Here is a 14,698-nt window from a genome sequence, read left to right on the forward strand (position 1 = left end):
TTAAAGGAAAATATTTCTATGAAACACTTGAACCCTTGTAAAACAAGAGGCATGCAATAATTCAATGAAACCAAGCTACAATAAAATCAATTAAAAGTGACCTTTTCCATGCATAAAATATTTCAGAGCCAAAAAACCCCACACCATGAAAAGACATACAACTACATTATACCATATGCCTAACCAACTGTGACTTCCTGCTTGTCTTCCTTGCAATTTCAATTTACCAGCTAGCAGGAACTGGCCAAACATATGCAGTTTCCTTCATTCAACCCCTCCTTAGGGCTGAACCCCCAGACTTCAGCAAGAATCAGCACAACTCTCAAGCATAGGGACTCCAGAAAGGCCAGTGACTCGAGTAAGAGGGTAGAGAAAGGTACCAAAATTCCAAGTCCAACACAGTCTGTTCCAAGGACAGACACAGTAATACCTGCAACTTCAAGATAAAAATGAAGTAAAAGTTCTTGGAAAAAAAAATACTCTGAGACTGGGTTATGGATTCTATTTCTCCCTTCTGATTTTTCAGCCTGATTCTGGAAATAGTCACCTGCTTGGCTGTAGGTACTGCTATAAAAATGTAATTTGAAGCATATTTCCAAATACTTTAAGAAACATATCGTTGGTATCATGGGATGACTTTATTTGTGTCATTTAGCATTTGGGGGAAAGAGGTGTGAACTTGCCCCAGAAACAGGGAAAAACTACAATCAAACCAAAATTTCACACCAAAACTGCTATATATACATTACCATAAGCATCTTACCTAGAAATAAGTCCAAAGTCTGGTATTATACAGGTTTAGACAATTACCTCCAAATTGTGTTTTCAGTCATCTGCAGACACATTTAAAGTACTTTGCTGTATTTTCAATATCTTTCAGGTCTAAAATCTTCCTTTTCACATTCAATCCAAGCTAGACAGGCATTATGAAAGTCAGACTGTATTCAGAAACACCACATAGGCCAAGCAGTACAGAGTTGGGAAGCAGTCTGTGGTCAGAGCAACAGTTAAGAGACTCCAAACACTTAAAACATTAAGCAATGTATTTACCAATTTTCTAGTAAGATAAGTTTCTGGTTGAAAACACAACAAACAAACCAGAAAATTGGCATTTTGGAAAGGGTTCCCTGGTTTTCTATATTAGATTGTTCTCAATCTCCTTCTAGTGAGAGAGAATGTTTGCATACTTGCATGTGCATATATGAATATATCAATTCACAATCAAATAATAATGGATTAATGAAACCACCAGGTTTCTACTGGCCAGCTGCATGCTGCTGCAGGCAGTCAAGAAAATAAAAGGATAGTCCCCAAGTGACTTCTTGGAAGCTTGGCCACTATCTTTATGTGGTTTCTGCCATAGCTGACTCATATTTACATAGAAACTTGCAGCAGTCACTACAGACATAACCACTACAAAGAATTAATCCCTCACAACCACCATTTGTCTCCTAGCATAGAAAACAAGTCTTGTAATCAACACTCTACACTTACACAAACACATCTTCCCTCTTCTCTGTACCCAGTCAGCATTTTGACAGTAGTGAAAGAATTGCAACACACACTTTTTCCTATAATCTAAAGCAGTGATGTTCAGCCTCAGAAACCATAGCTTGCAAGTGCCCAGTGCCAGCATAAGCAAGGAAGACAGGACTCCTGCTCCATAGACTGCTTCCACAAATGGAAAAGTCTGAACACCACTAAACTACAGAAAACCTCACAGAAGTTTGTGCTAGCTGTATGAATATTCTGGTGTAGGAGTAGAAATGAGCGACGGTGGAGGGCTCACTGTTTTGGGTAGAGTGCTTAGAAATACATTCACAGTACTTACACAAGCACTGGTGCTTGATTTCCACACTCCACTCAGTTGTTCACATAAATACAAAACCAAAGCTAATTGTAAACAGTTAATGTACATACAGCACACAAACTGCCTTCTGCAGAAAAGAAGGAAAACAAGCACAGGTAAATAACTGCTACTTCCTGGTTTTGCAAGACTTTACTCTGATTTCACTCTGCTGCATCAGAGAACCACACACACACCTGGAAGCGGCAGAGGAGGAACAGAGCTCCTCCACAGAGCATACACACACCTTAACTCTATATAAGTTTGTCTCTAGTAAAGGCTAACTTCCCAGATCTGTGGGTAAAAGTCAGGAAAAACCTCAGACATATTGGCAAAAATACACACTGTATCAGCTTTGAACTTCTGTACTTTCCAGACACCATGGTCATTTAGGATTTAACATAACAGGTGATGTAACATCCTTTATAAAACCAGCTGCAGAATCAAAGAGTTTGCAAAAAAAAAAAAAAAAAAAAACCAAAAAAAGAACTCTGCAGCCTTTGGCTCTGCCCTTGAGAAAACATATTATTATGCTGAAATTCAACAGCAGAGCACTCCTGTTGACAGCTTTTCAGTGAAAGTACCTGCCATAATAAAGTTAAATCACCATATTTTCAGCACTATAGCCTTAGTTTAGTTTAGCAACTGCCTTGACAGCAGTCCAGAACTACCTTGTGCAGTTCACTTCATCTGTAAACCACTGAAACTGTAATGTGTTTTAACGAGGGAACAGCATCTCTATCTATACTCCTGTTGTATTAAGCAAAAATTTCTAAATCAATGACAATTTTTCTTCATTCTTCATGACTCTAGGTTTCTTCCACAGAATATATTGATCTTCTAGTTCAGAGAATTCCTGGAAGAATTGTTTCAGGCTGTCACCCATCCTTCTGGAGATGACTGAAGCTTTAGGACTGCCAGTGGATAGGGAAAAAATAAAAAGCCTGAAGCAAAATGTGTCATTCAATTCAAAACAGTGAATTTTATCCTCCACCCTACAGTGACATCATGAGAGAAAGAAAACAAACTCCCATCTTCAAAAATACTATTGAAGTTACAGTAGAACAGAAAACTGCTCTGTTGATATCACATCACTATACAGATTAAGAGGTTTAGGGATATGCAACTAGGTTTTCTGCAGTGATTTTTGATTTCTTGATTTTTCCAGAAGTTTTTTAGTTTAGGTTTCCATTACAGGACAAGCATTCTCATTTTATAAATTGCTGGTATTCAGGCAATTAGAGATCTTTACAATTCTTTTCCACTACTAGAAAGGATGCAAAGGATATCAAGGATGTAAATATTTTTCAGGTATTAAATCTCTGTATGCAGTAAGGAAATTATGAAACATAATCAATTTGTGACTAAAATTGTCATCATTATCTTTATAAGATATCAAGAGAGGAAAAAACATTAAGTCATCCATTCACAAGACAGGATCAAATTGTTAGCATACACATCTGAAAGTGTTTATTTGAATGAGGAGTTTGCCAGAGGTTTACAGCCTTATTGATTCTGTACAAGTGTGTGGTTTTTCAGATTTCTTTTTTTTGTAACACCACTTCTAGGACAATTCTCACTCCCTTCTGCCACTTGAACTAGGTTAGATTCAACATTTAAATTTCTTCTAGTACAAAGTTATTATAGAAGCAATTAAACTTTACACAAGTGCAGATGTCATGCCCGTTCAAGGGCAGAGGTACTTGCTAATTATGGGGAAAAAAGAACAATGACTAAAATTTCTTCTCAGGCCTTCACTGTCCATCTATGATTATTCCTCTCTGTTTACATGAGGGTGCAATTGCAAAACTACATAAACTGCTGTCCAACTTAAGTGCTCCAGGTATATATCAATCTGCTTTTATTTAGTGTAGAGGTTTGCATAAGACACAGTTGCATAACTCCTTCTCACCACAGGTATGTAATTTTCAAAGATCTTTATTTTAGAAAACTAGACAGAGAGGCCAAAACCAACACAATCCTAGGACTAGTATGTCTGAAACCACACATATACAAAGTTTATGTTAACCTCCCACTGGCATGTTCTATGGTTAGTAACAACCTAAAGGCAAGTCAAACAAAACAGAATTAATGTTGTTTTTGTTACCACCCTGCTGTGAAGCTTCCTCTTCACAATTCTTCTAAATTCACCAGCACAACACCTACTACTGGTTTTCCCTCCTTTTCTGGTCCTCTGCTGCATAAACAGAAGAAGTTATCTAAACAGGCTCCACTGGACAAACTAGCTTTTCCTACAATACAGGAACCAACCCAGGAAGAAATAGAGGAATCAAATGAAATAAAATGACAAAGTTATTACCATGGAGTGGGCTGAATGCCAACACAGACAAGACTGCAGTTATCTCAAGACATGACTTCCAAAAGACATGGCAAACAGGCTTTTTACCCTACCCAAATCAGTACTTCAGAATTCCTCTAACACATTTTAAGAGAGGCTGTATAAATTCTGTAATCATAGAATCACAGAATCATTAAGATTAGAAAAGATGTCTAAGATCATTGAGCCCAACCATTAAACTAGTACCACTGTGTTCATCATTTAAACCATGTTTCCCAGCTTCCACATCCACACAGTTTTGGATCACTTCCAGGCATAGTAGTTCCACCACTACTCTGGGCAGCCTGTTTCCATATACCTGACCATCCTTTCCATGAAGAAATTTCTCCTGCTATCCAATCTAAACCTCCCCTGGTGCAAGTTGAGACTATGTCCTCTTGTCCTGTCACTTGTTACCAGGGAGAAGAGGCCAACCCTCACCTGGCTACACCCTCCTTTGAGGCAGTTGTAAAGGGCGATAAGGTCTCCCCAGAACCTCCTTTTCTCCAGGCTGAACAACCCCAGCTGCCTCACCTGCTCCTCACAGGACTTGTGCTCCAGATCCTTCCGTTCTGGTTCCATTGTCCTTCTCTGGACATGCTCCTATTTTGAGATAGACCAGGATGCCACTGGCCTCTTTGTTCACCTGGGCACACTGCTGGATCATGTTCAGATGGGTGCTGAGCAGCACCACCAGGTGCCCTTTTCAGCTGGGCAACTTTCCAGACACTAAATCATTTCAGGCATAGCAATTCAGATGGGGGATGGAAACACTGGGGGAGAAAAAACTACTCTATGTTGATGATTCCTTTAATTAGTGAGATTTCAAGTCTTTCCAGCCACTGGTCATACAGGTGGCTCAGGGCTGCTAGGTGAATACTGGGCTCTCCATTTTATTCATGCACATTGGCTTTAGGAAGTGGAGCTCCTTTAGATTTTTATCAGAATAACAAAATACAGACCAAACCCCATTAATATTTAATATAGAGTTTTCATGTCAACAGGTTTTAGAGTTTCAGGGAAAGTTAGTAAAGTGCTGCTCAGTACTAACCGACTTTTCACTGCCAGTTCACTGAAAACTGACACAAAAATCCCCCTCTAGAAAAATGTAACACATTGATGTCTACTATTACCAAAGAATTTCGCAAGAAACGGAACCCCCAAAATATTGCACAATATGGAACTCTAATAAAATATAATAAAGAAAACAAACAAAAATCCCTACAGTGTGGCAATAACATCTTTTCCATGACTGGTCAAAATTTTCCCACTATCAGAACTATTCTTGAGAAAATCAGCTACCCCTTTCTGGCTTTGATCATTCCTAAAGTCCCCAAGACCTAAAAATCAAGCATTTTATTCTGCATGTCCTGCCAGGGTACATTGTAGAAGATTCAGCTCAGTGGACCCAGATCCTGAGGTGACATTGTGACTGACATTGTGCAAATCACAATGTACACACAGATCTTACTACAACAGTTTGAGCTGCTTGAGCACGGACTCCTACAATGCTGTGAACAGCAGCATGACGCAGGCACTGGTATTATGCAGAAAACAATTTAAGAACACAGCACAAGCATGTGTTCTCCAACATTGCTTTTTGCCCCTTGCATCCTCAGTCACCTCATTTTTCTGTGTCTGCCTCAACATTAGCGACACCAGCATTGCCTTAATTCAGGTCTAACAAGCACCAAAAGCTGAAGGTGAGACAACCCTGAGAACATTTATGAGACTCCTCCAGTAAGAGCCAGACACTCAAGTAACCAAATACCGCTCAAATCACAGGGGCAGCACAGCGAGGAGTTTAAATTTTATGGGAGACAAATCTCAAGCCAGTCATCCCAAAACATCTCTGTTGTGAGCTGCCTGTCTTCACTGGTGGTTAGCACCTAATGTGGCGGAGTAGAAACTCCCTCAAGAGGCAGCGGACCTGATTTCTTTACCTGGGCCCCCCTCTGCAGCCAAGGCTGTAGAGGATAAGTTTGTATACTAAAGGTGCCCTGTGCCGAGACCTAGCCGGGTGGCCTCTCCTGCTTCTTCTATCCCGGCTGCTGGTGAGGAGGCTAAAGATACCCAGAGCAGCAATGGAACACGGATCGGGAGATGCACGGCACGTACATCAAGGGGTCACCCAAATGGCCAAGCCTGGAGGGCCGTGCTGGAGGTCGGGCTGTAAGTGAGGCGAGACGCTCCCCGCAGCCAGCATCCCACTGGAGGTGGGTCTGCGCGCTCCCCTTCCTCTCTCCCTGACTCGGAGGAAAGTGCCCCAATCGCCAGCACTGGGCATCGCCAGCTGCCGTCGCACCCCAGCGTCCCTTCACGGGCAGAGGTGCGCACCCACGGACGCGCCAGCTCCGCGCACCCACGGGCACCCACGGCCGCCACGGGCACCCACGGCCGCCCCGCTCGCACTTACTGAGCGCCGCCACGGTGCCGGCCTCCAGCAACAGGCAGTCCTGGCGGCCGCGCGCCTCCAGCAGGGCGCTCGGCCCCGGCTCCTGCTTCCAGAGCAGCCGCAGCCCTTTGCTCAGAGCCATGGGAGCCGCCGGCCGCGGGGAGGAGAGCGCAGGGGTCCCGGTGGAGGCGCTGGCGAAGGAGCCGCCGTCTCGTCGGGCGCACGGCGCGGCGCTCGGGGGCCGCCGGCAGCCCCGCGGGAGCCTCTCCGGGCGCCCGTCCCCGGTCCTGGCCGCTTCTCCCGGGGAGGCGGGCCAGGAGGGCGGCCGTGCCCCGCTGCCGCTCGCCGGTCACCTCAGCAGGCCTCCGAGCGCCTCCGCGGCAGGGGCGCCCAGCGCGGGGCGAAGGAAGCGGAGCGGCCCCCGCGGGCGGACCCGCCGCTGAGGCCGCCTCCTCGGGGAGCCCCGGCTGCGGCCGGCGGGGCGGGAGCGACCTTCCCCTTTGCTCTCCGCCTTTCTCTTCCCACCCACGGTAAACTTTCCAGAGTTAACTTTGTCCCTCTGGCTCCGGCTCCTCCTCCTCCGGCACAGGTAGCAGCCGCCGGCGGGGCGCTGCCGCCCGCCCTGCCCGCGGGTGAGGGGAGGAGCGGCGGCCGCGCTGCCGGGCCCGGCGGGGCGCTGTGNGGCCGGCCCGGCAGCGCCTTGAGGCGCCGCAGTTGCTCCCTCGGCCGGCGCGGCTGCTGCCGCCGCTGCCCGGGAAGAAGCGCGCTCCCTCCCGGCGCCGCTCCCCGCTGGCAGGCGGCTCCCCTCGTGGCTGCTTCCCGACGGCTGTCCCGCGATATAAAGAGTTTCGGGCAAAGGCACAGTGCGCGTGTTCTGGTGTTGCAGGGTTCCCATCACGATTCCCTGGTGAGTTCGTGCAGGGTGAGTGCTGTTTTTTTCCCGGAGTTCACCGAGAAGGAGTGGATTGAGGAGGCAGGCACAGGTACGCCAGTGTGTTCGGATGAGAGAAAAATTCTCTGTAACCTCGAGCAGAACATATAGTCCTGTTCATACACGGGTAAACCACGCAGAATTCTATTTCTTTAACATCACGAATTATAAGTTGAATTAAGATACAGAGAAAACTGCGAAATTCGAAGTGCCCAAACTACCGCCTGTTATTGTTGTCTCACGTTTAAGGTGAGAGCGTCGGTCGTGGCTGTGCGGTGCCAGGTGGAATGTCACAGTCCCTGCCTTCTTTGAACGTGATGGAAAAAAACTGAAAAGCAGATACTGTCTTTCTGTCACACACATCTGGTTTATTTATTTTATAACCAGCAGTAATTCCGAAAGGAGATTGATTTTATGTTTGTTTATGGTGCCTCCTTAACAAAGCATTTTAAAAGGGTCTGATGTGTAAAGTGCTATTGGTGTTTGCGTGGGACTTCCCCCCTGCCCCCATCCTAAACTTTGATTATAGTATGTAGAATGAGATGAAAAGTACTGGGTAAAGCAAAATAAATGACCCAGAAACTGTAGAAATTAAGTGGCCAGGACGAAAAATGCAAGAGAGCACCTAGGTCAAAGTTTGGGAGTTTTAGAGGATGTAGGAACATAGATTTACCATGCTCAATTTTAAACAGAAAAGGGATGCCTTTCTAACAGCTGCCCAACGTGAATGGCAGACCAAAACTCAGTTTATGTCTTTGACATCTTTCACTCTTTCTCTAGATAAAAGTGCTCATTTGAGATGAAATACTTAAAGTATCGCTTAATCAGAGCTGCCCAAGAGAGTTGTATCACATTACTTTCAAAAGTTGCCCTGGATCATACACTTTTGTGTTTAAAAATAGCAGCAAAAAACCCATACTCTTTTTGTTTTATATGTGTGTGTGTGTGTGCCTTTGAGGAATTATTCTTCACAGTCCCCTTTAAACTCCATCATGAGAACAAGCTCTCACTGGGAGGACACAGGTATGTCCCTCTCTTGCCTGTGTTTTAACTCCTTAGTAATTTTTGTTATTAGTTCTTTTTACTGCAATTTCCAAGAATACACAATTTAGGACTGTTAATAAAGAGGTTACTGTCAGATTTTTTGGGTAAAATACTTCAGAAGAAAGGAGCGGTGCACGTGGCATAGTATATTTTAACACCTCAAATCATTATGACGAGATAAGGATGTGAGAGAAAAACTCAGATGAATTGTGTATGACAAAACTCTGCTTCACAGGTGGCTCTCTGATTGAGTCTGTTCTAAGCTCTTACAAAGAGATCTCTTCAGTGTGTTCCAGTTGCAGTACATCCACTCAAAAATCAGTGAGTTAATTAGGCTTTGTGTTAGAAACACAAGCCTGAGGAAGTAACAATCAGAATATGGTGAAGAGCAGCAGTAAATAAAACCATTTTACCAACCTCCTTCACAAAGGATGACATCCAGACTTAGGGCTCATATAGGAACCTTCCTCAGTATATTGGGGATGTGTGCAGAAGATCTTTTGATAAGATATTTTCATTTAACCAGACTGTCTGTGTTTCAATGCATGGAAGTCCATTTTTAAGGGAGAGTGTTGAGATTGACAGATCATATTTTAGCAGACATTTGGAGTTGAGTTGTCTTGCTCTGGACCTTATGTATGTGAGTATCATGGAAGCCTTAATTCCTGCAGTCATTTGAGGAGTCTCTCAGGTGAACTCATTCCTTCTTGCACAGCACTTGTTTTCACCCAGGCTATACACCCACAATCATGGAAACCTTAATTCCTGCAGTGATTTGAGGAGTCTCTCAGGTGAACTCATTCCTTCTTGCACAGCACTTGTTTTCACCCAGGCCATACACCCTCTATACACCCACAGCAATTTTTAATTTAATTCTCCTTTCTCTTTGGAGTTTTCCTTCCTTTTAACCTCCTCCCTTGACAATTTCATCATCCTAGCTTCTTTGCCCCTCTTCACCCATCTTTGCTTCTTTATCACTCTTTCTGCCTTTGAGCAGTCACAGATATTTTGCATTGCTTTCTGAATGCTCCCACAGCTAAAAAGTGGGAGGTGATCTGCTGCTGCCCCTGCAGCCTTCAGCTGGGAGAAGCAACAGGTGGGTGGGCTCTCTCTGCTATTCAGCATGTATAGAATAGTGGGACTGTTTTGGAGGGTGGAATATCTCTTGCCTGCAGCAGTGTCCCTTTGCTTACCTTTTCTCTTTCCAACTCCTTTTCCAGCTCCTGTCTTCATAGGGGCAGGGAGATCCTTCTCCCTCTGGATCAGAAGGGCAGGGATCCTTGAGGTCTGATGATGTCTGCTGGCTGTGGAACTATGTGACATGCAGTTCAAACAAAATTGCAGCAGTGGTATGCTAGGGGCAGCCTCCATGGTAGGAGGACACAGCCTTCAGCTACCAAATCAAGTTCAGTTCCTGTTAACTCACCTGTGGTACAAATTGTGTTGAGGACAATGTCCACACTGTGTTTGTGCATATTTATAAGCAATCAGCTGCTACCTCAGTGGTTACCTCAGTGTAATGTCTGAACACGTCTATCTTTTTCAAAGTCACTCCATTTGGTTTGAATTTCCAGCCCCTTCTCCTCCCCAGCTCCTTGTTTACCTTGGAAGAATTGCTATGCATCATAATGACTCCTGCTCCTAGGTCCTTCTGGTAAAGGATGTTTCCAGGGTCTGGATAGCTGCCTCCCTAAAAAAGAGTCCTGCATGCTGCTCTTAGCAGGTGAAATTGTTTGTGTGAAGACCATCTGAAGAGGAACAACAGGGATGTTGCGAGACAGAGTTTAGAAGAGCTGGATAGAGTAAAGAGAATTTGGCTTAGCTGTCTGCTTTGCCTGGAATAGCTGTGTGAACCCCTTATCCTGGACTTCAGGGTATAGGACAGGTGTCCCTGTAGTATTACTTGTCTGTCTTTATGTACTATTGAGTGAACTTGCAGTCTGGGGCTCTACAAAAAGCTTAGGTGAGACACCGTAGAAACAAACAAAAGATACTTTTCTTTGTCCAATATTATGCTACTGAAATAGCTTTTTCAGTAACTTTTTGAAGCTCTGAGATTAAATACATGATGGCATTTCCTCAGAATTTTTGGCCACTTGCACATAGCCTCAGTGCTCACAAATTCCTCAGGAAATGTGTGTGCTTACAAGGTCATTGAAAACAGTTTGGGTTTTGCCTTTTATGACAAACTTTTGACTTTAGCAAGTAAAGAAGAAATAGGGGAAATATCTCAGCATATTTTTTCCTGCACATGGCATTCAAAACAAGTGACTGCTGCTAATATGCAAAAATTTCCACTATGTTTCCACATTTTCTAGCTAACATTAGAAAGAATTTTATTTACAGCTGAATTTGACACAGAGAAGCATTTATAACTTCTAGGCTAAAGTGCTCAAAATGTTGCTCTGAAAGTAACTGTGGGGATTTAATGTCAACTCTTAACACTGTTGGTGAGAGAAGAGATTTCTGTGCTAGCTCGTTACACTTCTCTTGGCCTAGTAAAGACCTTTGTGTGCAAAAGACATCTGGTGCTTTGTTACAGAGACAGTCCAATGTAGTTTGAGCTAGGCCACTGTTACTCACCAACATCAACTGCATTTCCTCAACAATAACTGAAGAGCATGAGAAACATGAGGGATAAATTAGTATGTTTTGTTTAGATTTTGACAAAGAATGATTGACCTTGCCATGAGTGTAAGAGGAGAGATGCAGGGACATTTTCTTTGCTTCAGTTAGTGACAATATTTTCAAATTTCCTATCCTGTTTCCAACCTTTCCTGACAAGCTCCCCTTATTCCTTGCCATTGGGGTCTGTGATCCTTACAAAAGGAAAAAGAAATTTTAATGCTAATTAGTCTGTACCATATTACTCTCTAACCAGTTATTTGGAAGGGGAGGGTGAGTGCATGGGCTCAGACTTGAGCTTCTGGTTCAGCAGGAGCTAAACTTATGCCTGACTTTAAGTATATCAGTAGCCTAAATCTTGCAGCTCCTTGCTTGGGTGAATAAACTTCCTTCTCAAGTGAATGAACAGCAGGTCTGGCTGCTCAAGGTGGTTGGACTGGAAGCAAACTAGCTTTAGGCTCGGACTGAGTCGGGGTCTGTCTGGCTGCAGGCTGTAGCTCCAGATTGGCAGAAGATTGGGCTGTGAACACAAGCTCTGAAGGTGTACCAGAAGTGGTTGAGAGATGCTCTGGTGGAGTGCTAACAGTTTTAGAAATGCTGCTAATGAAAAACTATGTTGCTGGGAAGTCAGTGGAATTTCTCACCTCCTCTTCCACCTATACTTTAACTCTGTGTGTGCTAAGTGAAAGAGAGCTCTCTGGAGAGGCAGATTGACTGCATTCACAGGCCTTTTCTTACTAAGAGACTATTTTCAGTAACAGCAGCTGTTTTAAAGCTTAACATTCTTCATCCCAAAACTATGTGCAGAAGAGCAGCATTAGTCAGATGGCGTTTATTTAGGCAGCAGTAGTGACCAGACAACCAGATAAAATTTTTATTCTTTCCTCCAGACTGACATGCTTATGATTAGTTGTAGGTATCCTTTTCTTATGTTCAAAGGACTAGGAAGCCACAGAGTTTTCCACTTGCCTCATTTTCTGGAACTCCTGCTAGGAAAAACAAAATGTTTAATAAAATAGAAATTTTGAATTTAAAGTGGGCTGCTTAATATCTGCACAGGAAGAGCTGCAGCAAGTATGTTGGCATTTTTCCTCAGTGAGCACATGCCTCATCATCAAAAATTGTGCACACCTCTCTTGCTTATCAACAGTGAAAGCTGAGTTTATTGGTTACTCCATACCAAGGGATATAGATTTGGTGAGGCAAAAGAAACACCTTCCTTTGTTCAGGAATCAGCTGTGAAGAAAACTCCAGGAAGAGGCAATCCCACATTGCCAGTTATGGCATTCCAGCAGTACATAGTGGCAGTCATTTTCACAGATGGTGTGACACTGTATTACTGGAAGAGACTGCCTGCAACAAAGTGATTCCTAACTCCATTCTTAAATAAGAATTTCACTATTCTGTTGATGCTCTGTATCTGTAAGAAAGAAAAACAGACTTGTCATGGTTGTTCAGAATCCTTTAAGTTTCATTGTTGGGATGTTGTTACTAGACAGAGAGAAACATATGAATACAAGAGTGGGCAATGCAAGAACACAACAGAAAGCTGATTATGATTGAGACAATGGACCTGAAAGCTAAATAATTTAAAATAATAAGACACCCCTCCTTGTATTTTTAAAGTAACCAAATCATACAAAAAACAGGAAGGTCAAGGACAAAATGCAGTCAGGAAAGTGACAGCAGGACTTCAGATGTTTCTGGATAATTTTGGTGGTACACTCTATTTATTGAGGAAAATGTTAACTTTTGATCCCTTTTACTATGATTAATTTGCAAATTAATTCTGTTAATATAAAAATCTTTAGTTATCTTGTCCTATTTGGTAACATAGACTATACTTGAAAAAACAAAGCAGCATACAGGGTAGATGAGACCTATAATGAGGCATTTAGAAATGGGGGGGTAGGAAGAGAGGGCAAAGAGAATGGCATTTCCATGTTCTGTTCATAACTAATGAATGTTAATTCTTTTAAAGCTTATTGAACTCTAGTTTACCCTCAGTGGGATCAGACATTCAAGGGAGAGTATCTTCTATGAATTTTCTGTGTGTAAACATTAGTGGGAGTTGATTGAAGATAATAGGACATGTTAACTAAGTTTACGTCCAGTACTGGCTATTTACAGTTGTAGTGTTTTATAACAGGATTTTGTTAATGAGATGAGCACATGTTCTGTGTTAACAGAAATGTGTATATAAATCCAGTGGAGGATTATATCTTAAAGCTCTCTCACATTCCAGTTCTGTTTTTTTCTTGAATATAAAACATAAAGCTAAAGTAAAAGTAAAACTAAAGTGGTTTGGGTTTTTTGGTGAACAAAAGTGAATGTTGGACATAACCTGTCCATTTAAAACTTTCAGATTTATTTATGTATTTGAATGAAAAAAAAGGGTTGAAAATAATTTTCTATTTGGAGAACACCTCTTTAATACAATCAAATCAGCCCCTTCACAACCAGTACCACCATCCTACAACTACTGAGAAAAACCTTATATCTCTGGAATGAGTAGGTTAATTTCTCCAAAATCTGAAATACAATCCAGAATCTCAGTTGGTACATCAAAATTCAGTGGGAAATATGCCCCAGGTTTAAGGTTTGGGATTTGTTTGCTGCATCTACCTTAAGATATAGAATTTCTAGTTCATGCCTTTGATAATGGACTACACACAGCAAAAAGAGTCATTCAGTCACTGTCTAAAAGGAACACAAAATGTCTTGCATGCATAGATTCTCTCTTCTATGATCAAATATTCAACATTTTTTCCATTTGAGTTGTTTCCAGTACAGCATATGTGGTGCTTTTAAAATTAAGTTAGGCTTCTTTCTCTCATTTCACTTTATAAACAGATGCTTTGTGGTGTTATGCCTCCCCATGCTTTAGAAAGCCCTGTCCATTAATTTTCAGATTTAGCAGAGGTTTCAGACCAAAGAGCAAGGGGAGCAAGAGGCACTGTAGTAATGCATTCCTATGAGGGAAGAGAACACATTTGTTTACCTGAAAGACTGGGGGTTTGGTCTTTTTTCAACTGCTTGAACTGCTTGAATGACATTGGGCAATAAATCTCAGGTGTTCCTCTGCTTCTCAGCAGCTTTATGGCAACGTAACTTAGACTGAATAATTTGAAAAGACGGTGAATGTGAACTAGTTCAAATCACAATAATTAATGGAGTTCCTCAGTATAACCACCAGTGTTGAACTGGAGAAGGTTAAATAAAAACTAAAACGGTAAAATAGAGCGAACTGCCTAAGGAGTCAAGCTATTTCACAGCCCCATTTCTGGTGAAGGCAGAGTGAATAGCATATGTTTTTCTTGAAAGGAAAGGAGGACTGTAGATTGAGGTGTTATCTCTGCCAGTGCTGCTGTAAAGGGGTAGCTGACAAAGCACAGTGTGTGAATGAGGGGAACAGTCCAGAAAAGAGAAGAACTGAGAGAATACCAAGGTTCCAAGTTATTTGAACAAACATTTTGGTATGTTATTCTAATGCACCAGTTAAATCCACAGACTATGTGT

General features: G+C 42.6%; 1 protein-coding gene across 2 annotated transcripts in view; it reads right to left on the reverse strand.

Moving 5' to 3' along the window:
* Window positions 1-6,721, reverse strand: part of SYNJ2 (synaptojanin 2) — a 65,608-nt gene extending 58,887 nt beyond the window's left edge. For both annotated transcript variants that reach the window (XM_039707830.1, XM_039707828.1), the window contains exon 1: window positions 6,601-6,721. In XM_039707830.1, the coding sequence (XP_039563764.1) occupies window positions 6,601-6,721 (121 nt within the window). The remainder of the gene's footprint in view (window positions 1-6,600) is intronic.
* Window positions 6,722-14,698: the final 7,977 nt, after the last annotated feature.

The sequence above is a fragment of the Passer montanus genome, unplaced genomic scaffold (assembly GCF_014805655.1).
Source record: "Passer montanus isolate IOZ18808 unplaced genomic scaffold, ASM1480565v1 scaffold2, whole genome shotgun sequence".
Lineage (NCBI taxonomy): Eukaryota > Metazoa > Chordata > Aves > Passeriformes > Passeridae > Passer > Passer montanus.